The sequence below is a fragment of the Acanthochromis polyacanthus genome, chromosome 23 (genome assembly GCF_021347895.1).
Source record: "Acanthochromis polyacanthus isolate Apoly-LR-REF ecotype Palm Island chromosome 23, KAUST_Apoly_ChrSc, whole genome shotgun sequence".
Taxonomy (NCBI): domain Eukaryota; kingdom Metazoa; phylum Chordata; class Actinopteri; family Pomacentridae; genus Acanthochromis; species Acanthochromis polyacanthus.
The window spans coordinates 19,926,878-19,952,545 of NC_067135.1; the positions used below are offsets into that span (position 1 = coordinate 19,926,878).

The following is a 25,668-nucleotide window of genomic DNA, read 5'->3' on the forward strand; positions in this document are numbered from 1 at the left end:
AAACGCCTCGGTCCGAGCGCGTTGATTGGTTGATGTTTTTCAGGTCCTGCCATGTCCACAGTTATTTCTTTTAATTTTTTATTCTTTTAGAGACCATACATACAAGTCCACTAAAGGTCAGTATATTCATTTTATGTGAATCAGACAAATTAAACAAAAAAAAAAAACATCCTCCATAATGCCTTTAAACTTTAGTTTTATCCACAAACCTATACAGCGCTAAGGTGGTCAACTTTTCAACAACGTGTACATAGCATATATTAATTCTTGCAGAGTTTTCTGTGGTTTGTGCACTGTGTACACAAGCGAGCACATGTTTTCATTTGTACAGGTTTCACCAGCAGGGCTATTGTACATGAACTGTAACAGTGGTGTACTGTCACACTGTCTTGTACTGGTATGCAACTGTGTCAATACAAAGTGCAAGGTACTTCTTCCCAGTGTGCCACAGGGAATTGTGAATGCATCAGGTAACTTTGGACATAAATAATAAATGATGACTTAAATATCTTGTTTTTTCACTATAAAAGATACTCCTGGAAGACAAGTGAGCAAATTAGGACCAAATGTGACTTTGTGCCAGAACGATCTATCTGTGGTGGTGTTAGAACATATGAGCTCTATAAATTGGGATGTGTATTCCCAACTTTGAGAAACATACAGCTGGCTGTGTGAACTGATCAGGAGATAACAGCAAAATGAAAAAAATCCCTGAGCTGCATAAGGAGAAGTTTCCTCACTCTCACTCAAAAGTTACTTTATCGGATATTTCCCCCCAACTTTAGTGTATTTCTTAACTTGTGACACTGCGTAATTCATGAAATTCTGTTTCTGAATAAGGTTTCAAAGTTGCTGCTCGTATGCTGCTATGTAATGTTGATCTTATCTGACACTGTGCACCACAGATAATGACCCAATTTCACTTTTGTAATGTGTCTCTATGTCTCTCTTTCTTTCTCTCTCACATTCACGCTCCCTCTCTCCGTGTGTGTGTGTGTGTGTGTGTGTGTGTGTGTGTGTGTGTTCTTGTACTTGCTACATGGTGAGTACCATTTTCTGCATTTAACTATCAATGTGAGGACATTTTTACAAAGTGAGGACATTTTGGCCGGTCCTCACTTTGAAACAGCCATGTTTGAGGGTGAAGACTTGTTTTTAGAGAACAGGTATGAATTGAGGTTTGGTTAGGGTTAGGGTAAGGGTTAGGGTTAGGCAATCAGTTGTGATGGTTAAGGTTAGGGTAAGGCTCTAGGAAATGCATTACGCCTATGGATGTCCTCACTAAGATAGAAGTACAAACATGTGTGTGTGTGTGTGTGTGTGTGTGTGTGTGTGTGTGTGTGTGTGTGTGTGTGTGTGTGTGTGTGTGTGTGTGTGTGTGTGTGTGTGTGTGTGTGTGTGTGTGTGTGTGTGTGTGTGTGTAAGGTGAGCTACACAAAGGACTGAGTGAAGGGAAGAGGAGGAGCTGTGAGGCAGTGAGTGGACTGCAGAAACGCCTGCTGAAGAGATTCAAACTGGCTACAGAGGTAGAAGATTTTTGCATGCAGAAATGCCACATTGGCTAGAAAACTGTAGAAAGCAGAGTCCTGTGAGTTATTTCAGCAGTGAGAAAAAGAGAAGAAACAAAATCTAGAATTGAGATAACAAGAGAATTAACTGTTAGAATACAAACAGAACCAAAGGAAATACAGGAAAAGAGAAACAGCGAAGTGATACTAAGCTGTGAACAAAACACTGTGCCAAGGTAGGATATCTGTGTGTGTGTGTGTGTGTGTGTGTGTGTATCTGTGTATTACAGCTGAGTGCAATCTTGTATAGTAAATTGTCATTACTTACTCCGAACAAGCTGAAATGCTCATGCTCTTCATCCACAAAGTACTTTTTCACTTAAATAGCTTAATATTAGCGGTGACGCCATAAATCACTTTAGATTAGATTTTATTAGTTTGAAATTATGTTCCAATCTCCTTCATCAAATATAAGCATTTTCTTTCTTTCAAGTTTTCCAACAAGTCAGATTGGCTACATCGAAAATACGTACAACTTAAATGCAACACAAGTGAGTCGACACTTTGTGAAATTGCTTTTTTAAAATTCTCATTATTTTTATATTAGCATGTTCACTTTTATTTTTGATGACAGACTGGATGCTTCTGGGCGTGAATGTTACAAGTCTTTCACAGGTGTGTGAGGAGATGTTCTGCCTTTCTTCATAAGTGTTTTGTTGCTCTACTTTGCACTTTGAAATATTCCACAGGTTCTACTGGATTCCATACAAGGGACACAGCTGCTCAGGTTTTCACTTACACTTTTCTTCTCCAAAAACTCTTGTGCAGTGGTTACAGTGTATTTGGAGTTTCTTTTGATATTATACGACCTCTTTCCGATGTAGCCTTTAAAGACTCTATTCATTCAGCCCCATATCAACATACTCCTATCCTTTTTTAATTTACTTATTTTTATTACAGATCAATACATTATATTTTTGTATGTATCTTTATTTAAACTAACTAATGTGCACCACCCCACTTCTTTTCACTTCCTTTTAACACTGTTCGGGTAGAAGTCACATGTTGGTTCAAAGTACACAACAAGAACAAAACACAGTAATTTATGGAAATGTCTTGTACACATGTTTTGAATTTACCTTTCTACTACAGCAGTACACTCAACTCCCCACTCTGGAGTCCAAGCACCGGGAAAATCCACAGTCAAAGCTTTCTAAATTAATCGAACAGATATCAAAACTGTGCACACCAATGCATCAACTCTGTGTAAAAATGAAAAAAGGCACAATATAATAGAATTAATCCTGCAAACAGATTGCTTCGGTTCGGGACACTAGGTTGGATTACCAGCAGATCAAAACAGTCAACTGTTGCACCATCCCGGACCTTCAAGTCTCCCAGATGCTCCAGAGTCATTATGGGTCAATTTATTTTGATTGCATATCATGTTAAACATTTGTCCAGTCTATCAACTTGTGTCATGATGCAAGGTATGATATGGGCTACAGTAATGCCAAAATGGACATGATATTCAAGTACATTATATCTCATGATGTTCACAGGAGCTGGTTTCAGTCACATGCTGCCACGGTCTAAGGACTGTCAAATTTGCTTTATGCCACATATTTGCTTGTTTTATCAGCTCATTTGCATCAGGTTTCACATTTGCACATTACCAGGGAACTGTTACATCAGCATGGCAGTCACAAAGTACGTGACAAATACAGTTTACTCCTTTTTTTGAAGAATACCTGGATAATGGGGGCGACAGAGTGGACTGGTTGTTGGCACTGTTGTCCTGCAGCTACAAGGTCCTGGCCTTGTTTCTCAGCCAGTGTGGAGTTTCCATGTTCTCCCTCTGCATACATGGGTTTTCCCTAGGTGCTCCAGCTTCCTCCCAAAGTCCAACCACATGTTGAGGTTCACTGGTGATTTTATATTGTCTGTAGGAATGTGAGTACGCTCAATTGTCTGTCTCTCTCTTTGGCCCTGCAAATGATTGGTGACCTGTCCAGGATGACCCTGTCTTTGCCCTCAGTCAGCTGGGATAGACTTCAACTGCCCAAATGACCCTACAGAGAATTAAGCGGTGTCTAGATACACACTATATTGACAAAAGTAATGGGACACCCCTTCAAATAATTGAATCCAAGTCTTCCAATCACTTCCATGGCCACAGGTGTATAAAATCGAGCACCTAGGCATGGGTTTGGTCGGGAGCGTGGTACTTTCTTGAATGCACTGTGCCAAGAGTAAAATTTGGTGGAGGGGGTATTATGGTGTGGAGTTACTTTTTAGGGAAGGAACTCTTAATGTTTCAGCATGCCAAGACAGGTTGGACAATTTCATGCTCCCAACTTTGTAGGAACAGTTTGACAATGGCCCCTTCTGTTCAACAAGACTGACATCAGTGCACAAAGCAAGGTCAATAAAGACATGGATGAGCGAGTTTGTTGTGGAAGAACTTGACTGGTCTGCACAGAGTCCTGACTTCAGCCCAAACAGAACACCTTTGGGATGAATTAGAGCGGAGACTGAGAGCCACACCTTCTCGTCCAACATCAGTGTGTGACCTCACAAACACGCTTCTGGAAGAATGGTCAAAAATCTCCATAAACAAACTCCTTAACCTTGTGAAAACCCTGATGTTATTAAAGTTTATGTGCATGTAAAGGCAGATGTCCCAATGCTTTTATCAATATAGTGTATCTATCTATATAGGCCTGGATAATGGAATAGCTTACATACGACAATCTTAACTGTTTTTCAGTCATGCGATTATAAGCACAAAGCTGAAATGGTAAACAAGAAAGTTGAAAGAGTCAGCTGATAACTGGCTTTGGAGAGTTTTATTGAGGCTACCTACCTGGAATGATAGACAAGGAGGTTAAATTACTCATTATTACCACCGACTAATGTGGAGTGTGTCCGTGGTGTCTTCTAGTTCACATCATGTTGCTGTGGTCATAGCTAACAATTTTAGACAAATTAAAATTTAGCAGTAGACGTTAAACTAAAGTAATAGAAATGCGTTACTTTTAAACCGATGACTAAATAAGGAAAGTATGGTTTTACTTTGCTGAGGTGGAGGTGGGACTACATCAGGGATCAGCTCTGAGGCCCTTCTTGTTTGCTATGGTGATGGACAGGATGACAGATGAGGTTAGACAGGAGTCTCCATGGACTATGATGTTTGCAGATGACATTGTGATCTGTAGTGAGAGCAGGGAACAGGTGGAGGAGAAGCTAGAGGCGTGGAGGTTTGCCCTGGAAAGGAGAGGAATGAAGGTTAGCCGCAGCAAGACGGAGTATCTGTGTGTGAATGAGAGGGACCCAAGTGGAAGAGTGAGGTTACAGGGAGAAGAGATCAAGAAGGTGGAGGATTTTAAGTACTTAGGGTCAACAGTCCAGAGCAATGGAGAGTGTGGAAAAGAGGTGAAGAAGCGTGTACAGGCAGGCTGGAACGGCTGGAGAAAAGTGTCAGGTGTGATGTGTGATAGAAGAGTTTCAGCTAAAATGAAAGGAAAGGTTTACAAAACTGTGGTGAGACCAGCCATGTTGTTTGGTCTGGAGACAGTGTCCCTGAGGAAAAGACAGGAGGCAGAGCTGGAGGGAGCAGAACTGAAGATGCTGAGGTTCTCTTTGGGAGTGACCAGGATGGATAGGATCAGGAATGAGTACATCAGAGGGACAGCACATGTTAGAGACTTTGGAGATAAAGTCAGAGAGGCCAGACTGAGATGGTTCGGACATGTCCAGAGGAGAGAGAGTGAAGATATTGGTAGAAGGATGCTGAGTTTCCCACTGCCAGGCAGGAGGCCTAGAGGAAGACCAAAGAGGAGGTTTATGGATGTGGTTAAAGAGGGCATGAAGGTGGTTTGTGTGAGAGAAGAAGATGCAGCAGACAGGGTTAGATGGAGGCAATTGATTCGCTGTGGCGACCCTTGAAGGGAAAAGCCGAAAGGAAAAGAAGAAGATGGCTTTACTTTGCTGACGTTTCCTTTTCATATTCTGTCTGGTGTTCTTTTATTGTTATGTTGAATGATCTACCTGTTTTTCCTATGTATGTTTTCTCGCATGATTTTCACGGAATTTTGTATATGATGTTGCATTTATTGTCAGGTTCTGTTTTGTCTTTTGGATGAATTACAAGCTGCCGGTTTTACTGCTGTGTTGATGTTGTGTTTTTTCATTATGCTTTATATGGGTTCTGTTATCCCTCGGATATATGGAATGGGGATTTTGTCTTTATTTTTATTGTCCAGTTTTTGTGTGTGTTTTGTTTTTGTTTCTTTTAGTTTTTCTTTGTTTTTGGCTTGTTGTTTCCCTTTGTTTATGGCCCATATTGGATATTGACAGTGTGTGAGTGCATTCTTGATGTGTTTTTCCTCCTCATGTCTGTCTTTATCGTCAGTTATGATGCTGATCCATTCGTACAGTGTCCTGACTAATGAAAGTCTGTGTGCAGTTGGGTGTTTTGATGTCCAGAGGAGGTACTGGCCTGTGTGTGTAGGTTTCCTGTAAACTGTTATTTTAATGCTGCAGTCTTGGCCGATCTGTTTTTGTTGGGGGCTGTGTAGCACATTTGCTCACGTTAACTGTTAAGTAGCAGACCACGGACCAGCTGATAGCAGCTGCAGGTAAAACATGTCAGCAAGGTAAAACCATACTTTCCTTATTTAGCTGTCAGTTTAAAAGTAACGCAGTTCTATAATAAGAAATGACAAAATGAACATAATCCAACTGAAACTAAACTTGGCCTGTTACATTATTTTAGCTGTGTGGGAATCTAATGTTGTTTCTTATGAGTACTAATATACTTTCTGTACTTTTAAAACATAATTTTGCTTTAAAATCATATGTACTATCTAGTCGCCCACCAATCCAAACTCCATGTCCCTCATTTTCAGTCAGCTGCATAAACACCCCACCACTTCCTGTAACAAGACTGCACATATTTTAATATTGATGTAATTCCTGGTGAGGCTGAGCTGAGCAGTTTCATGTTGGGAACCGCTGAACTCTTCAGTACACCTCATTTTACGTCAGATGTTTATCCATGGAGATTAAATAGCAGGAGGCTTAATTTTATGAATCAGTTAAAATAGAGAAGTCAGTTGAATAGAGTAATTAGAATGTTAATCATCTGAAACTAATGTGTCACAAAATGCCTCCTATCAACATGAGCAACAGGCCTTACCTTCAAAAGCATGGGTGTTGTCAGTTTAACACTTATTCATCAACATACTCTGTGTGTGTGTGTGTGTGTGTGTGTGTGTGTGTGTGTGTGTGTGTGTGTGTGTGTGTGTGTGTGTGTGTGTGTGTGTGTGTGTGTGTGTGTGTGTGTGTGTTCTCAGATGGAAGTGTACACTGTGACAATAGCAACTGGTACATCAGAGTATTCAGGCACCAACAACTATATCTTTGTGACCCTGGTGGGGGAGAAAGGGGAGAGTGAGCGCACCCTGCTGGACAACCCTGGACTGGATTTCTGTCGAGGAGCAGTAAGTGTGTTGAAGCAGGAGCAGTAAAACGACAGTAACCAACGTGACTTTGGCTTTTCTTGCCTATATGCAGGTTTGACATGTGACAGCTGACAATGGTCCTTTCTGCACATTACATATTGGATTAAAGCTTGATGAGGATGCAGTTTATGACCGACAGATTTAGGACTTATGAACAGTGCTAATAAAGCCTTAGTTTCCTATTGCACCTAATGTAACAGTTTGACATAGCAATAGACTGAATTTACTTAAATGGTCCCAGACTGAACCGAAGACACTCTGCTTAAATGCTTAATGCAAAAAAAAAAGAAACAAACGACACTACAAAACCTGACAATAAACCTTGAACCTGAATCACTGACAACTGCCATAGTTATTCAAAATTATGTCAAATGCTTCCCAGTGGTCCATTCACTATTTTTTTTAAAAGAGGACCTACATCGCCTGCAATGGACTTGTCCTTTATGTATACACTCAAAGTGAAGTGGCCAAAGTCAAACAGTAAATTGTAAATGTTGCTTTTAACAATTAACATTGAAACATCTGACAATTACACTAATATTCTGAACCGAACCAAAAATTCCTGCAGTATTGACGTCTCTCATCAGGTACCACTGGATCTGCTGGTGCCGCAAATAACTAATTGTGTTATTTTAAAAACCGTATTACACCAGTGACCTTGTTTTTCCATTCCCTGTTAGAGCCCATTTCAGTGGCAGCTGACATTACTGACTCAATCACCTTCTGTACAATGAATCTTTATTGTGAATTGGCCATATCGCACCTCTGGTGCTGGCAGCTTCCAACTGCTGCAAATCAGATATGTAGAATGTGAAAGTACATCTGTTTTACTGAGCAGCTGGAAGTAAGAGGTCATTAGTTACTCATATTACAGAATGCACTGAAACTCATGATCCGAGAGCAACATGTCTCATAATTACTCACTTAATATGCATTGGAAAGTCTTTTTTCTGGTCCATAACTGAATCTTTTTTGAGCAGGTGGTCTGTGCTAAGTCATTATGCACAAAAAATAAATGATTGATTGTGGCATAAATATGTACATCGATCAAATGGACAGTAATTTTGCACATGATTAGAATATTTCAGTGAATGAAGCTAGTTGTTGGAATTCAGTAGGTTGTGATGAAGCCTGTAATACTGTATTTTCTTCATTCATTTCTTCCTTTTCCTGCAGGTGGATCAGTACAAGGTGACCAGCCCTTCACCTTTAGGTTCAGTGTTATTGGTCAAACTGGAAAAACAGAAGTACTGGGTGGAAGATAACTGGTTCTGTCAGTATGTCAAAGTGGAGCCCCCAAGTGGAGGCAAAGTGCTGACTTTCCCATGTTACCGATGGCTCATAGGAGACATCACGGTGGTCTTAAGAGAGGGAACAGGTAGGAAACAATCAAGGCCTACAGAATTAACTCCTACTGCTGAACCATAAAGGTGTGTATAAAGGTGTGTTTGAAGTGCTTTTGAGTAAGGCAGCCAACCTCAAACTGATCCAACAGTGGCGTTGACATTGCATTGCACTGTAAGGTGAGAATCTAGAGATCTTTTTGTTCTGGCTCAACATGATGGTTGGCTCGTGCAATTTTCAGCTTCCAAGGGTGTTCATTTAGCCTAGCCGCGCTAGACAACTCACGGCAACGAATTTAATTCTCTGCCAGGGTGGGTCTAGTTACCCTCCATAAGGCTCGAGGCTGGATTCTCCTAAAACTGGCCGGACCAATCACCATGAAGTGTAGAGTCAGAAGGCGGGCGTAACGAAGTGACGACAGAGGCGTGACAATTCTGACAGAAACAACCAGCGCACAATAAACAGTTATCTTTTGACTCGGCTTTGGCCACAGCCCTTAAAGATTTGAAGCTAAAATTCAACTTGAAAGATAAACAAAGGACGGCACTGAAGTGTTTCATTGAGAAGAAAGACGTATTTGGACTTCTGCCGACGGGATATGGCAAATCCTTAATATACCAGTTGGCTCCGCTGGTTGGGAAGCTAATGGGACTTAGCCACAATCAGCCTATTCGTTGCGCAGATTGGTTGTATACCTACCCAATTGCTGCAGAGGGATTTGATAGACAACCTTTTAGCCCGCCTCCCTCCCTGTCGAGCTTCCCTAGACCCTTGTGCCGTCAGAAACATGGGTATAGCGTGGCTAGGCTAGTGTTCATTTGCACTGTTAGGGAAAATGGGTTCAGGTTTAGAATGCCAGACCCAGAGAGCCTATGCAATTCCTGTCAGTCTTCAGGTTTGGACAACTCTTAAATTCCTTTCAGGGATATTTCAGAGAGATCCTGGATAGAACCGGAAGATCTCAGTCAACATTAAAATGTGTCATGCTCACTGTGTAGTATGGCATGACTAATCTAAGTTGAAATCACATCAGATTCCCACTAAACACTTTCATTCTGTCAGTATCCGCTTCATTTGAAATAAACAAATTATGTTGACAAATGGCTAAATAGCTAGCCACAATTCATGACTTGTCTCAGAGCATTGTAGGAAAAAAAACTACAATGATGAATGAAAAACTTCAGTTCCCAGAAGTCATCAGTACAGACTGCATTCACATAATGTGTACTTTCCCAACTCCCTCCTCTTCCTGTTTCTGTAGCAAAGACACAGATGGATGACGCCTTACCTCAGCTGCTGGCCCACAGGAAGACAGAGCTGCAGGAGAGACAGAAGATTTACAGGTCCAACACATGAAAGAACAAATAGGGCAGTTTCACACATTTCATATTGTTTATACCTAATCTATTTTGTATTATTCTGTGTGTTTTGTGTGTCAGATGGGTAACATGGGCTCCAGGGATCCCCAGATGTATTGAAGCCAAAACAGAAGCAGATTTGCCCCAAGATGCCCGCTTTGACAATGAGAAGAGGAGCGACTTTGAACATTCTTTGCAATATGCGTAGGTGGAAAACACACACACACACACATGCATACCCACACACACAAATTGGTAGGTAAATGTGTACCATTGAAAAAAAAAGAAAGCAGAAATGCCCTCTTCCTTCTCATCAGCTTGCTGGAGTTGTCTCTGAAGAAGCTAGCCATCAGGTTTGGGAAGTCTTGGAATGACCTGGATGATTTCAAACGGATCTTTTGGAAGCTGCGAAGCCCCATAGCTGGTGCGTAAATACACCCTAAACACCCTTGACAAAACCTGGTGGAGAAAATGCTAACTAGCAAAAAAATAGCTTGACAATTTTCCATTTACATATTGAAATTTCTAATGCAAAAGTAAAAACAATAAATTGACAAGCCTTACCATTACGACCATCTCTAAAACTGTGTTCCATGAGAAATCTGTCCGTTACAGTCTGCTGAGCATACAAATACTGAAACCTCCAGTGTTTATTACTTACCTGGTATGTGTGTGTAACTCAGAGTATTGTATGGAGCACTGGAAGGAGGACTGGTTCTTTGGTTACCAGTGTCTGAATGGCTCCAACCCAAGGATGATCCGGAGGTGCATGAAGCTCCCAGAGAACTTACCTGTCACACCAGACATGGTGCAGAGCTCCATGGCTGCAGGAACCAACCTGGACAAGGAACTTAAGGTGGAGAAAAGCAGCTGTCTTTACAGTCTATACAGATTTCAATGTAATAGTATACATTTAATAACTGTAGAACTGTGTCCTTCACTGTGCTTACTTCTGATTTTTCTGCTTCACTCCTGTCCAGGCAGGGAATATATACTTGCTAGACTATGCCATTATGGATGGGATTCCTTCCAACACAATCAAGGGTAAACCTCAGTACATCGCTGCTCCACTCTGTCTGCTGTACCAACATCCAAATGAAGGACTCATACCAATTGCTATACAGGTATATACTGTAATACACATCCATTATGCCTCTCAACCTGTACAGAAATTTATTAATGAATGAGCTGGATGTCACTAATCTGGATGCATGCAATGACTCAAATTATATTCTGTGAAATTTGACCAGTGGCTGTAAACAAATGATTTTCTCACAAACTAAATCTCTTAATTAGGACAATTGATGAATGATGTCTGAACTTCATATGATCTGTCACCTGAGAGGTTCTTTGTATGTAAATATCATGTTTCTTTTAATGTAGAGGAGCCAGATTGTCTCTATTTTTTCTTCTCCTCCTCAGCTTGAGCAGAATCCAGGTCTGGACACCCCTATATTTTTGCCCAGAGACCCACCTCTGGCTTGGCTGTTGGCTAAGATGTGGGTACGTCACGCTGAATTCCAGGTGTTCCAGCTGCTGTCTCACCTACTTAGGACCCACCTCGTGGTAGAGGTGTTTTGTGTGGCTACTCTGCGACAGCTGCCTGCTGTACACCCTATATATAAAGTAAGCATCTACCTCAATTTTATATGATTTGGAATCATCATTTTCATCCATGTCTGTAATAGTTACTTAAAATGCAGAGAGAATCAAAGCTTTATTTGAAACAAGATTATATTTGAGACTGGCCTTTATTTCTGATTTTCACTTTTCTGTTGTTAAAATAAACTAATTTAAATTTTATTCACAGCATATGTCATCTCAAAGCACACCACACAGTAAGGTACAGGCCTTATCAATTCAAAACAGAGAACAGAAAACTCAGTAATCCAGTGGTGCCTTTGGGCTTGCTATGAGTAAGCACACACAGACTGGTTCCTTCCCACCAGTCTGCGACATTGGGAAGGAATCATCCATCCATCTATTCATCCATCCATCCATCATCTATATACCGCGTAATCCTCATTAGGGCTGGGTCCCTGTTTAAAAAAAACAAAACAAAACAAAAAAAAATTTATCAGGTCATCTTATTGAGATTGAGATCTTGTTTTCATGAGACTTGAGGTTGAAAAACTTTAAATTTGAGAGCAGTATGCACTTCACTCCATTTAAAAAAAACAAAAAGTACCTAAAGCCAGTTCTGAGGAGGTTTTTGGGCCCGTAAGAACATCAAAGGCATATTTCTAACCCTGCTCTATGTTTTTTATTTGTACACCCTTTACTTCAAGCTGTATCATCATTCGATCATTTGATTTCTGTTTGAGAGCTGATGCTATTTTATCTCGAGTGTAGTTTGGTAAGTTTTATTTGTCTTCCTGCTCCAGCTCCTGGCTCCCCATCTGCGCTACACTCTGGAGATCAACTGTAGAGGGCGCACTCAGCTCATCTCTGCTAATGGCATCTTCAAACGGGTATTCCACTCTGAGACAGTTCATTTGAAATAGATGTTCTGCTGTTTGAGCTTATTTAATAAACCATTAATATATTTTGACAGAGGCTGTAAATGCAAGGAGACCCTCCATTTATTCAACTGATGAATGAAAGAAATGATAATCTCACTCACTCACTGTATTAAAAGGTGCTCATCATCCCAGTGATGTTTGTCATGTTTGTGTGTAGGTTGTGTCCACAGGGGGTGATGGCCTGTTGATTCTGGCCCAGAGGGAGTACAAGGTGCTCACCTATCACTCCCTTCAGCCCCAGTCTGATTTTACTGACAGAGGAGTGTCCCAGCTGCCAAACTATTTCTACAGAGAACACAGTCTGATGCTGTGGGAGGCCATACACAGGTAGACAACATGCTCATACTTGCATCTGACGGCACACTGATTCTAAACGTGATTTATTCTGGGGAAAAAAAATGTTTGGGAGAGTTAATACAGCAATGAAGAAATGTGATCAAGGTCTGGAAATCAAATGGAATGTATGAGCAGGGCAGCTATACAATACCTCATATTTAATTAGTTTCATTGATTTTAGTAAATGTTTTATAGTATACTGAGCGTTAAATGTCAAACACTGGGTGAAAAGTAACTCAGTACAGCCATTAACATGCTATGCTTAGGTCGAACGTTCAGATATTTTACTTGAGGCTTTTCTATTACATTTCCACTTTATTACATTTCAGAGAAAAATGTTGGATGTGGCTCTGTTTGGTGGCACATTTTGCATTTTGCAAACACTGCAAATTCTTTTTTTTCAAAGTTTTGTTGTAGTTCCAAAGCTAAAATGTTAAGCATGTTCAGGAGATGTATGACTTCATGTCTGTAGTGACAGTTTTTAGATGGTTTTTTTTTTATTTTGGATAATTTTGAATGGCAGTTTACGGGAATTTGGTAAACATGCTAAAAATGGATGAGTGTCAAAAACATACGTGCTATAAGTCTGAAACCTGGTGGACAGCTTCCTCTTACTCCAGTGCATTTCATACTATCAAAGCAATAGTTCCAAGATTTGATGAGAAACGAGCTAACAAATATTCCACAATGTTTTGGCTAATATCTTGGAAGCCGTTAAAAGAAAACTTCTGAGGCATGTGGAAGCAACCACATCCTTCACGTGGTTTTGTAGACTTTGTTTAATGCAATGGATTTTAATGAAGGCATTCTGAACGAATGACAACTAACTGTCCCTCTTCTTTCAGTTTTTTAGTCCCTGAGCCCTGTTTTTGAGGCACCTGCTTGAAAATGAAAAAAATAAATAAAAAGGCTATATCTCTGGAAATACAACCTCTATGTGAATAATCTTGATATTAAAATAAAGGTAAGACCAGTGAGATTTCATCAGAGGTGTAACCATCACTGTAGGTGCCACTGTGTCAGAGTAAATGCAGAAGGAACACAGGAAAAAATGAAAGTTTTTTTTCCTTGCCTAAAAAAACCTCTCTTTATAGTATCAATTCCATTTGAAAATGTGCTGTGCACTCCCTAAATACTCCAGAAACATATGTAGTAACTTCTTGACATTTCCTGTACAAAGCTGCAAGTGGCTACAGTAAAGCAGGGCAAAATTACAGAGGTTTTAGTAAAGGAATGTCTGGGCGTTCTCCAGTTTGGCACAATTTGGCACCACCTGTTCCATTTGAGTTTTCTTTGGCACCAAATGGTAAAACTAATTTATTTTCAATTCCATGTCATTATGGCTGTAAAATAAACTTGTTTTATTATATATATATATATATATATATATATATATATGTATATATATATATATATATACACCCCAACACATTATATAAAAATAAAGCCATACAAAAGGATTACGTTTGCATCCAACAGGAGCAGATTTATTCTACACAATAGCAATAACAGTAATAACAATAACAGAATGCAATCCAGAAATAAAAAAATAAAAAATAAATAAAACCAACTCCAACCAATCAACAAAAAAATATTTACAATATTTACAGAATCATCATGCAAGATGAATCACTGGCCATCATGCCACTGTGCAAAGCAGTTTTGTTTTTTTTTGCTGTGAGGCACAGGGGTACATTGCATTTTCGACAATATACTGGGGTGTTCACCCTAGGAGTGCCTCTGTCCTGGCATCTCCGACAGTATCTCCTTGATTGCGTGGCATCCGTGCCATAGTACGCTGGCTTGCACATCAACATGGGTGCTGGCTGGGGTGCTGAGCCTACTGCAAAAGACAACATTTCAGCAGCAAGCTGCTCCCTGAACATTTTATGGCTCTTTTCAGTCAAATCAGCCCTTGCCTTGCACATCTCCTTGAACAGGAGAAAACTGTTTACAATAGCAATGTCCAAGAAGTGGTAGAAAAACGTCTTGTACCACTTCATGCTTTTGTGGTGTACACTGTAGTATCCAATGAGAGCATCAGAAAGATCTACGCCACCCATGTTATTAGAATTGTTGGAAACTGTATTTGGAAAACCAACACGGTTTTTTCGAATAGTCCCACAGCAGGCAATGTTCTTACTGTAAAGGTCCTTAAAAAGAGCAGGGCTGGTGTAAAAATTGTCCACGAACAGGGTGTAGCCCGAACCAAGAACAGAAAATGGCAAAAGATCCACTACTGAACTGTAGCTGAGACCATGAGCACCTGTGCTGCCTTCGGGTTTGTCAGTTTTCCCTGAATACACTGAAAAGTTCCATGTATATCCAGTAGCAGAGTCTGCAAGGACAAAGAGTTTATACCTCCACTTTGTGGGCTTGTCTTTCATGTACTGTTTCATACTTGTTCTGGCTTTAGATGTTACCATCCGCTCATCTATACAGATGTTTCTATATGGCTGAAAATGAGCCATACAGGCAGCCACTATGTCTGTGTATAATGGTTTGATTTTGCAGAGACGATTGTAATTGGCAGGTCTTTTCCGGACATTCTCATCATCATCCTCACGACTACTGAGGTGCAGGAGATGGTGCAGGAGAGAGTTTGCAGTCGTTTCAGAAAAAAATATAGCGACACACTTTCAGTAATTATATACTATATATATAAAAGTACTGAGCATTAAAAAAGAGCTTACATACCTTTTTAACTGATAGTCACAGTCACTATCACTAATGTCCGGCTGTGGCTCAATGTCGTCTTCAGAAGACGAATCTTCTAAGATGACGTTTGTCCCACTACCACTGAGAATTATCTCAAATGCTTTTTCAGTAGTGTACCGCTTGTTTCTCTTCATTTTGACTGTAAAAAACACGATAAACGGTCCAAGTCCTCCAAACTATCTGTGCGCTCTGCGCTCTCGTGCGTAATGCCCTCTCTATGCTTTCTTTCTTTCTTTCGTTCTTTTTATTGGCGGTTGGCAACCAACTTTTAGGTCCATTTACCGCCACCTACTGGACTAGAGTGTGAGTCAAGAGATGGTCAGAGAAAGAAACGGCGGGGGCTGTAGGGACTAAGAGGTTGAATTTTAATGAAGGCATTCTGAATGAATGACAACTAACTGTCCCTCTTCTTTAAGTTTTGTCTCTGGTATGGTGAGCCTCTACTACCAGTCAGATCAAGACGTGCAGGGGGACCTGGAGCTCCAAGCTTGGATCAGAGACATATCACAGGAAGGCTTCACAGAGTGTCCCAACTTTGGTCAGTCATAAATATATTGCATTTTTCCACTAGCAAGTAACACATAGACCGATGATCCAGAACATTTTGACCAGTTACAGATGAAGCTCTTAATGTCAGGTATCTCACAACAATGACACATGTCATGGTCAGGGATGTATTATATGGTAAATGAGAGATGGCCTGGTTGTATCATCCCAGAAACTTCCTAAGAAAACAATAGATGGTCTAATAATTCTAAAGCTTTACAGCATGAAACTGGCTTAAGGTTTTCTGGCTTAAAAGCTTGACATAAAAACTCTAGCAAAAGGCAGAGACTTGTCAGGTATAAATAAGGCAGATTAATTTAGCCAGCCTATAAATTGCTAATTATGCTTTGACATAGCTGCACAGTGGGTTGGCGATTAGCACTGTCGCTTTGCAGCTAGAAGATCCACAGTTCACATCCCAGCCTTTCGACATGGAGTTGCATAGGCTTCCTCCCACAGCCCAAAAACATGCTGAGGTAATTGGTGAGTCTAAACTGTCCGTAGGTGTGAATGTGACTCTATGTGTAGCCCTGTGATAGACTGCTGACATGCCCAGGGTGTCCACTGCCTTCACCCTAAGTCATCTGGGATAGACTCCAGCCCCCTGTGACCCTAATGAGGATTAAGTGATCTACAGAGAATGGGTGAATTGATGCTTTGCCATTACCCTTTAAAAGGACTTCTTTTTATCTTTGATATTAACTCAATATGTGTTTCAGGTCTGTCCAGTAAGCTAAGCAGCAGAGAGGAACTCTCCACCCTGCTGACAGTGGCCATCTTCACCAGCACAGTCCAGCATGCTGCAACGAATAACGGACAGGTGCTAAACACTGACATTGTGACTGATGTTTATTGTTGTTTCCAAAAATGCTATATGATGCAGGAAGCTCTGGTGGTTTGAAGGTCCACTGTCTATTATATGAACTTTCTACACATCATTTTTCTTAGTTTGACTGGTGTGCCTGGGTTCCCAACACTCCCTGCACCATGAGACTCCCCCACCAACAGACAAAGATTCTGTGAGCATGGAGATGATCATAGCCAGCCTTCCTGATGTCAGTCAGTCCTGTGTGCAAATGGCTATCACATGGCATCTGGGACGAGCCCAACCAGACGCAGTGAGTCCATCTGTCTGGTTCCATGGTAACAGATTCCACAGAGACTTTACGTGAGGGCTTCAAACTTGAATTTTAGCAAGCTGACTTCACTGATTAGTTAAAGGGTTCATTCACCAAAATTAGAAGACAAGCATTTTCTTGTCCCTTCATGCCTTTTTTTTGCATGTAGTTTTTGGTTTAATCTCAGCCAGGCTCTATCTATTACTGATTTAATGACTATAAAAATCTGATAGGTCTCAAGATGTCTGAGATTTTTGCCTTTACAAAATACAGTGGAACTGAATTCACTTTCATTTGTGGTGTCAAGGAGGCCTTTTTTCCAAACACACTTTCTTTTGTCAGAGAGATCTATATATTATCAATTAAAAAGATGCAAAAAGGTATTAAGTTGTTAAATCATAGAAGACACAGTAAAGCCTGTCTTAGATTTAAATTCTTGGGGCAAATTGGCAGCACTACATAAAACATAACAGTGAATCAGATAGGTGATCCGATTCATTGTCATTACTGCACTCACTCACTAAATGCTCATTTGACCTCTGTAGCCTGTTGCCCTTTTTTAAATGCACGTGTTTCTATTCTGAGAGTTGGGTCAACACCAGGGTAAAATTCTTTGAATGTGTTGTCCAACTTGGCCAATGAAGATGTTGACATTTTTTGCAATCAGTGTATGTTCAAAGTCACTGTAAGAATAGAATGTAAATATTATACTGGGCTGATCATTCGCCCATTAATGTTTTAGTACGTTTTAAACTTGAAGTCTTGCCAAACCACAGAAATTATCTTCTGCTGCCTATAATGTGCTCATTGTTCATGTTTGAACTGTGATCAGGTTCATAATGCCAGCAGCTGACATAGTAGATGGACCACACCCAACTTCTTATGTTGTAACAAGAAATGTTGGTTTAAAATATAACTGCTTAGGCTTCGTGAAAAAACAATTAAAAATAATAATAAATCATGTGTCTTCTGCAATTTCCCATCTTCTGTTGCCTAGATTCCCATGGGCCAGTACAGTGAGGAGCACTTCACTGAGGAGCAAGCCCTGGAGCTGATTGAGAGGTTCAGAATGGAACTGAAGGAGATCGAGGGCCACATCCTGAGTCAGAATGAAGGATTGCAGCTGCAGTACCTTGTCCTCCTGCCCAGCCGTATAGAAAACAGCATCACTATATAGAAATACAGACTGTTTCTTGCAGAACCACTCTCTCTGGTGCAGACCTGACACTTCTGAGATTTGTTGTTACTTTCACATCAAATGATTTTTTACGCTGGTCTTAGGAGAGGGCTGCTGAGGGCTCAGGGGTTTGGTGGTTAGCACTGTCGCCTTGCAGCTCGAAGATCCCCGGTTCACGTCCCCGTCTTCTCACAATCTTTCTACATGGAGTTTGCATGTTCTCCCTGTGCATGTGTGGGTTTTCTCTGGGTTCTCTGGCTTCCTCCCATAGCAAGCAGTTGGTAACAGTAGGAAGGAAACAAACAAAAAAAAATCTTTAACAGGGAGGAAAATAATCCCCTCATCAGTACAAAAAACAGAGAAAATGAGCAAGTGAACCAGTACAGGGTCTCACAGTTGTCATGATGATGTCCATCAAATGCTTAGAATCAGCAGCTGAAGTGCAGTCAGTTGAGATTAGAATAAAGACAAATTTCAGTTGGAAACACTGTACAGGCAGACTGAACCAAGCTGAAAGAAATGAATAATTTAATTGAAGGACTAGCCTTAAAACACAATTGGATACTGGCAAAAATCAGAGCTACATCCACTTGCAAAGCACAGCAGTATGCAAGAATAAATCAACACACTAATCCACAACTTTTAAATGCTTAAACAAGACTACTTTTTCACTGAGTTCCAGTGGGTAGTTAGTACTACCACAATCAAATAATTCAAGCACTTGTGATTAGAGGTAGAATTAACTTAGTCCTAAAAACATCAAACACTGATCTGTTTCCACACAGTGTCCCTTTAGTTCCTGATGATGACATTTAAACCCTAAAGCAGAAGTCAGTGACCAGAGAACGGGTGAATCAAAACCCATCATCTTTCTGTTTGAACACTGCTGGGAGCTCTTCAGTCCATCAGATGGCACTAGTGCACCAGATACTCCTGTAAAAACACACATGAGTACAGATGAAAGCTTGGTATCCATTGATTAAACAATAAATATTACACTGATTAAGGGTTTTAAATCATTATCGCCTCATAAATGTAACTTTTGCACATGATCTATTCCAAACTGCAGTATGTGACTTCATTCTCAAATGAACAACATTTCATTTGGAGATTGACATTTTCAGGTCCATCATTACAAATTTCCCAGGCAAAGTATCACATATTGCTGGTTTTGTCCAACATATTTGTGTGGTGGAACAAACAGTTGAGGTGTTCATCAGTTTCAGGTGGTGTAAAGTCAATCTCAACCCTGTCATTGAATTTGGCATTGCTGCATTGATGCAAGAGTGTGAAGTGTGATGGGGTTCTGACATTAAATAATACAGTGTCATACAGCAACAGCACTAATCCTGTCTCTCAAATGTTACCATCACAACTTTTGTGATCAGAGACAATGACTACATACTGTAGCATTGCATGATCTGTTACTCAAAGTAACTTTGCCAGATCACATTTTAGTCTCTTAGAGGAACTAAAACTCACTCCAACACAACGGAAATTGTTGCAAACAGGCCTGTTTTCACGTTTCAAATTGATCCTTTTTCTCCCATCCGTCATTCACATTTTCGCTGACTCGTTCAGTAAGTCAATAACCTTAAAATGAAAACATAAATAAAAAATAAAAATCCAGAAGCTGAATGGAAGAACTCACCTTCTGTTTGTTGAGCTTCATTTGGCAGCAGGAGAATGCTCCGAACAGGATGTAGATAGCTGCTGCTATGAAGCAGTTGTAGCCCACCTTGTTGTACAATTCATAGATCCTCTGAGGGGGGTTCGGACTAAGGGGACAGACAACAAAAACTCCAGTCTGAAAAAAGGTACATATCTCACAAAAACAATTTAATTTTACCAAAGGCAGCTGATGCTTCCTTTGTTGCTGACATTTCAAGCAAGAGTTCAGAAATTGTGGAAATTGCTTGGGTTCTCTCTCGATTAAGATATCGGCACGATTAGCCTAACTTAGCATAAAGATCGGAAGAAGGATGAATGGCAAGCCTACCCTGGAACCCAACAGGGGTCATGAGTTTGATTCTACTGGTTGGCTGGGGTCCATTTTTACACGGAGATTGCATGCTCTCCCGTTGCCTTTGTGTTTGTTTTTTGGGTTTTTTGGATGCTCCAGCTTCCTCTAACAGTATAAAAACACGCATGTTTGGTTAAGTGGTGATACTAAATTGGCCGTAGATGTGTGTGAGTGTGTTTGGTTGTCTGTCTGTCTTGGCCCTGCAATGAATTAGTGAACTGTCCAGGTTACAGTTCCTACCTTTCACTCGATGTTAGATCTAGTACTACTTCATAATTCTATCACCACCAGGACTATTAGACTCCCAAAGTAATTAGAGGCAAATGTCATTTAAAATCCTCACATGAGTAGTGTCAGTGTTATGATATAGGTACAAACCTAATTGAACACTGTCAGCGATGCTATTTGTTTGCAAGGAGTTATTGATTTGCTCAATAATCTTACTTATGAAGGGAAGATTTCCAACAGGCGTGTTATTTACTTATTCAAGCATTCAGATTCCTTTTTTTCTGCAGCAGCTTCGTAACTGTAGGTTTAAGGGATGCTGGGGAGATGCCTAAGAGAGGTGAGTGATTTACAATATGCAACAAATCCACTGCCGAACAGATAATAAGCTTGTTGGCAGAATATCTAATGAGTATGTCGACAGTTTAAGATGCTGCACTATTTCTTTGAAAATATTGCTATTACCTGCAGAGAATTCAGACATAAAAAAATGTTGTTTTTGCAAAGAGAACTAGGACCATAATCTCTGTTTTGGGTCTAACACTTGATCTGATGTTTTCAATTCTTTGCTGAAAAAATGTGCAAATTCACGTATTTCAGCTGACAGGAAAGCAGGAGTGACTGCAACAGGGATCTGTTAACCTATCAACAACGGCAAATAAGTGCTAATAAGATTTCTATTATTGATACCAGAGAGATGGGACTGCCAAGTTCTGCAGAGCTCAGACCTGTAAAGACGGAGTAGATGTCACAGTCAATCTGACGTTCAGTCGTTCTCTGTCTTCATGGCGCCTTCCTGCATTCTCTCTACTCAGCTACTGTTGGGGCATCTCTCCATGGGGGGTCAGAGATTATTTTAACCTTAGCAGGTGCTATTGCATGATGAAGTGTGATGAGTGTTTTGGGAATTAAAATGACTAAAAAGCTGGTCCTCAGATTTTACTTTTGTGATTGACCAATTCCATACACCTTCCATAAACTTGTGCACACAATAATGCGTCTTTATTTCCACAGATTTGGACAGAAATGCATACAGATCTAGTCTTGTCAAACTGAGAAACGTAATGCAGCAAAGAAAATTCAGATGCATGTGCAGTAGGAGGACTAAGCCCTTTACTGATAACCAATCAGTGGCCAGTTTCATGCTGTGATCACTCAAAAGTATCCAATAAGGCAAGAATTTCTTCTACAGTGTTGTCACCAATGAAAATAAGATAATTAAAGTCAGTACATAATATTAACAGCTTTTCAGAAAAGTCATCAATCTACTATGCACAGTGTATATAGGTAGTAAAGAATAAAAATGCTTGACAAGTCTTATATCACTCTATTGTGCTTTCCAAAGGATGTAGGTGAATTTGTTGGCAAAGAAAGATATCTTTAAAACAGTAGCTACACCACCACCCTTTTTGTCACCTTGAGAAACATTAAAAGAGCTGCAATTTGAGGGGGCTGTTTGAAAAGCAACTCTTTCACTGCTCTAGATGCTATGAAGTAGCGATGTAACGGTACACAAAAACCATGGCTCAGTAGGTAAGGTCATGTTAACTGTGCTTTAACTGTACTGTGCATTATCGGCTTTCAGCTTCACACCAGTACTGTGCACAAATTTTCTCTCAAATAAAAAAATACATAATATCCATTAAAGTGCAGCATTTAGAAAATTGAACTACTTGAGTCTTAGATGTCAACCTAACTTGTGTTTGACTATAAACAACTTTTACCATCACTACAAAGGGGAGAGTCTGCACACACACACACAGAAAAATTGGCATGTGTATTGGCTGTATTTGTTTGCTACGCATAACCTAAAGACACATACCAAAAACATTTTCAGAACAAATACGTGTATTACTACACCCCTAGTATGAGGGGAAAAGCCTTTAATTAAAAATGATTTGTTAGTCAAAGAACAAACATTCAGTGCTGCCAATTTTAAAAAGAAGCCAAAGCAAAGAGTCAGCAGCTCTTTGCTTTAGGTGATGTGGAGCAGATGTTTAGGCAAGGAGGTCTACATATCAGCTATCTGAATGTGTACAGTGCCCTTCACGCTTCTGGTGTAGATTTGCATGGAGTAGTCTGGATCCACTGTTTGGATGAGCCCCAACAGGTTTAAAGCAGTCTTGGTAGTTAGAAAAAAAGAGAAACGTGTACAGCTAATGGCTCAAGAACAGTTATTAATTTGCTTTGGGTTTGCCTTGAATACATATTTTACAGGTACTATGCTATAGGGCTATAGAACTTCGCTTGGATTTGTCAAGCATGAAACCCACTTTCTGCTGCTTTCATTTTGGTTGACTGCGCTGCTTCCTTCTGCTCAGTGCAAAAAGGTTTAAACCAGCAGATTTCTACTTGCGGTGATATCCGTTACTCTCCGTTACTGCAGTGAGTTGGAATGACATAGAAACATGAAATTTGACCTAATTACTGGAAGAGACAGGCAGAGACTTGGAGTGACATGTGACAGCAGAGGCCTTACTCTGGGGTGAGGTCTTCGTCTTTCAGAGGCACATCTTCAATCAGCACTGCTGAATGCGTTGTGAAGAAAATCCCCAGCATGCCCTGAGAGACAGGAGGGACACTTAATGGATCCGGCAGTCAACATGGAAGAGTTAATGAATTTTAAAGTGTACTAGCTAATGAAATTGAAAACAGACCGTTTCTATTACTTTTATTATTATTCCTATACTATTATTATTCAAAAATGTAAGATTTCACTACATTAATTTAAACAGACTACTTTCTTTAATTGCACTCTATTTGCACAACAAATAGCATTACAGAGAAAAGCACCAAATACTGCTTGCAGGAGCAACCTTGCAGTCTGAAGAAATGTACATTGAAAACATCCAACCAAATAAAAAATGACAATAAAATACATTTCCTTTTCTAAACCTATTTTTTTACACTTTAAGGAACTCTTAAACCCTTCGTGCATGTGGAATTTATGAAACAAAGCATCTCAACTTCCTGGTTCGTCACAACACAAAAAATCCTATGCTGACAGAATTCAGGAATTACACTTATCACTCACACACGTTATTATTTCCATCACTGATTCATCTGCTGGTTGTTTTGATTCATCAAAAAGTCGTTCAGATGCAACTTTGAAGATTGTAACACCTTCAAAGACATAGCTGTGTCCAGTCACTTCAAACTATTTGGCATCCAACGATATTTAGCGAAGAGTGGCAAAGTCAGAGACGAGAGTCACTGTTTTCCTAATCAAAACAAACAAAAAAACTATTGCGACTTACTGTAATTACATTTCTGATCATAAAAAGAGCTTGTCCAACGGATCTCGTGACTGTTGATTCAACCTGATGATCATGTTGGAGGCTGAGCTCTGCTGCTGCTGACTTCTACTTTATCTCATTTACTCAAAATTAAACTCTTTCTAAGGAAAACTGTTGTCTGTTTACCTGCGTCATCCTTCCTTTTCGAAAATCAAGGTGTTATTAACGAGATTTACCGACACACAGAAAAGAGCTGAAGAATTCCCACTCACCAACATGATCACACCCCACATGCTCAGCACGATCCCACACGCAGCCAGTTTAGGTCCACAAATCAATCCACGCATGATTAAAACTCTGCTTGTTCTCTGAGACAAGAGGCAGAAAACTACAGCTACTGTAGCAACTTCTGGTCACTGGCTCAGTCGGGTGACTCTGATTGAGCCGGGACGTTTCCAGGAAGTTGAAAGCCTTCCTTAATTCACTTTCTGACTTCAGAAACAATGAGCCAAGTCGTTTATTTCAACATGGACAGATACGATTTGTTATTTGTTGATTCGGTGTATTACCAGATGTGGAGGGAAAACCTTTCGACTGTATTGTCGTAATGTTGACTTTAAGAAATAAAAAAAGAAAAATCATGTGACCTACATGCCACGTGACTTTCCTCTCCGCGTACCAGAGGCCATGGAGGCCATGCTGACGTCTAACCACGCTGCGTTTAAGCACCGTCGGAAAATGGAAACATTTGCTGTCAGCACATAATATAAGCTTTTCTTTCTTTGCTCCTACTTAGTGGTGTCTAGATCGTTTAGATATGCACGAGACCTTAAAACACAGTGTTGATGCTCTACACATTTAAATAAATGAATAAATAAATACATAGATACATTTAAGGACCTCATATGTGTGTTTAGGCTGCACAGTAGAGTAGTGGTTAGCACTGTGGTCTCACAGCTAGAAGATCCCCGTTCGCATCCCGACCTGAGCCTGGGATCTTTCTGCATGGAGTTTGCATGTTCTCCCTGTGCATGCGTGTGTTTTCTCTGGGCTCTACAGCTTCCTCTCACAGTCCAAAAACATGCCTAGGTTAAGTGGTGTTTCTAAATTGTTCGTAGGTTTGAATGTGATTGTTTATCTCTGTGTAGTGTGATAGACTGGTGACCTGTCCAGGGTGCCCCCTGTCTTCACCCTGAGTCAGCTGGGATAGACTTCAGTCCTTCCGAAAACTTAATGAGGACTAAGTGGTGTATAGATAATGGACGGACCCATATATTTACCACAAAATTACCCTCCAAATGCTGAAAAAGTGGTAAATACTTACATCTACAAGCTCAAGCGACATTCTTCACTGTTTTGTGCACATTTTGGACAGCTGGACAAAAAAGTATTTTATAAATATACCTGTGTAACAGTTATTTATCTTTGTGTGCCTGTATAGTGGTTTATATTATGTCCAGGAGTTCATTTCCATTGGCCTCCACAGTTTATTGTGTTTGACTGATATATTACTTAACCGTACACCACCAATGCTTCCTAAACTCCATCTACCAGTCAATGGTCTATGTGGTTGATGCCACTATTTCATTTTAAAATCTTTTTCAGTGGATACAGCCAGATTTCCAGGTTTCAAGAATTTTCTGGAATTCAAAATTTTCTGTTGTATAAAAATACTGAGAGTGCTTGTCTTCAAACTTGAAATCTTGTCACAGTGTAAGAAGGCCTAAAATTGGTTCCTGATTGACACTTTACAATCTCAAGCAGTTGAATAAAGTGATTTAAATTTTTCACATCAATGGTAACAAGGCGACCTGTCCAGGGTGTCCCCTGCCTTCACCGAGTCAGCTGGGATAGGCTCCAGCCCCCCGCGACCCTAGTGAGGATAAATCGGTGTATAGAGAATGGATGGATGGATGGATGGTAACAAGGTTTTCAGTTGCATTTAAGTGATGGTTTGTACAAGTTAGCAAATACTTAATACATCTCAAAAATGATAAACAATGTCAAGAGTTTTAGTTTCTCCAGTCAGCAG

The 25,668-nt window shown here is 40.2% G+C and overlaps 3 protein-coding genes across 3 annotated transcripts; 1 reads left to right on the forward strand and 2 right to left on the reverse strand.

The window, feature by feature from the left end:
* The first annotated feature begins 1,477 nt into the window (after positions 1-1,477).
* alox12 (arachidonate 12-lipoxygenase) lies at positions 1,478-21,328 on the forward strand. The gene is given in 16 exon segments (XM_022211551.2): positions 1,478-1,744; positions 6,866-7,012; positions 8,210-8,411; positions 9,639-9,720; positions 9,817-9,939; positions 10,053-10,159; positions 10,419-10,591; positions 10,716-10,859; positions 11,158-11,361; positions 12,120-12,206; positions 12,415-12,584; positions 15,728-15,849; positions 16,577-16,677; positions 16,806-16,848; positions 16,851-16,975; positions 17,973-21,328. Coding segments are annotated over 15 exon segments (2,010 nt in total). The 5' UTR covers positions 1,478-1,744; the 3' UTR covers positions 18,153-21,328.
* On the reverse strand, positions 14,054-15,693 carry LOC127532277 (piggyBac transposable element-derived protein 4-like). The gene is made up of 2 exons (XM_051943612.1): positions 15,291-15,693; positions 14,054-15,164 (listed from the first exon to the last, which is right to left on the reverse strand). The coding sequence occupies exons 1-2, from the start codon at positions 15,443-15,445 to the stop codon at positions 14,198-14,200; spliced, it is 1,122 nt and encodes a 373-aa protein (XP_051799572.1). The 5' UTR covers positions 15,446-15,693; the 3' UTR covers positions 14,054-14,197.
* On the reverse strand, positions 18,659-24,223 carry rnaseka (ribonuclease, RNase K a). Its single transcript, XM_022217927.2, has 4 exons — positions 23,909-24,223; positions 22,880-22,962; positions 19,804-19,930; positions 18,659-19,085 (listed from the first exon to the last, which is right to left on the reverse strand). The coding sequence occupies exons 1-4, from the start codon at positions 23,981-23,983 to the stop codon at positions 19,068-19,070; spliced, it is 303 nt and encodes a 100-aa protein (XP_022073619.1). The 5' UTR covers positions 23,984-24,223; the 3' UTR covers positions 18,659-19,067.
* Positions 24,224-25,668: the final 1,445 nt, after the last annotated feature.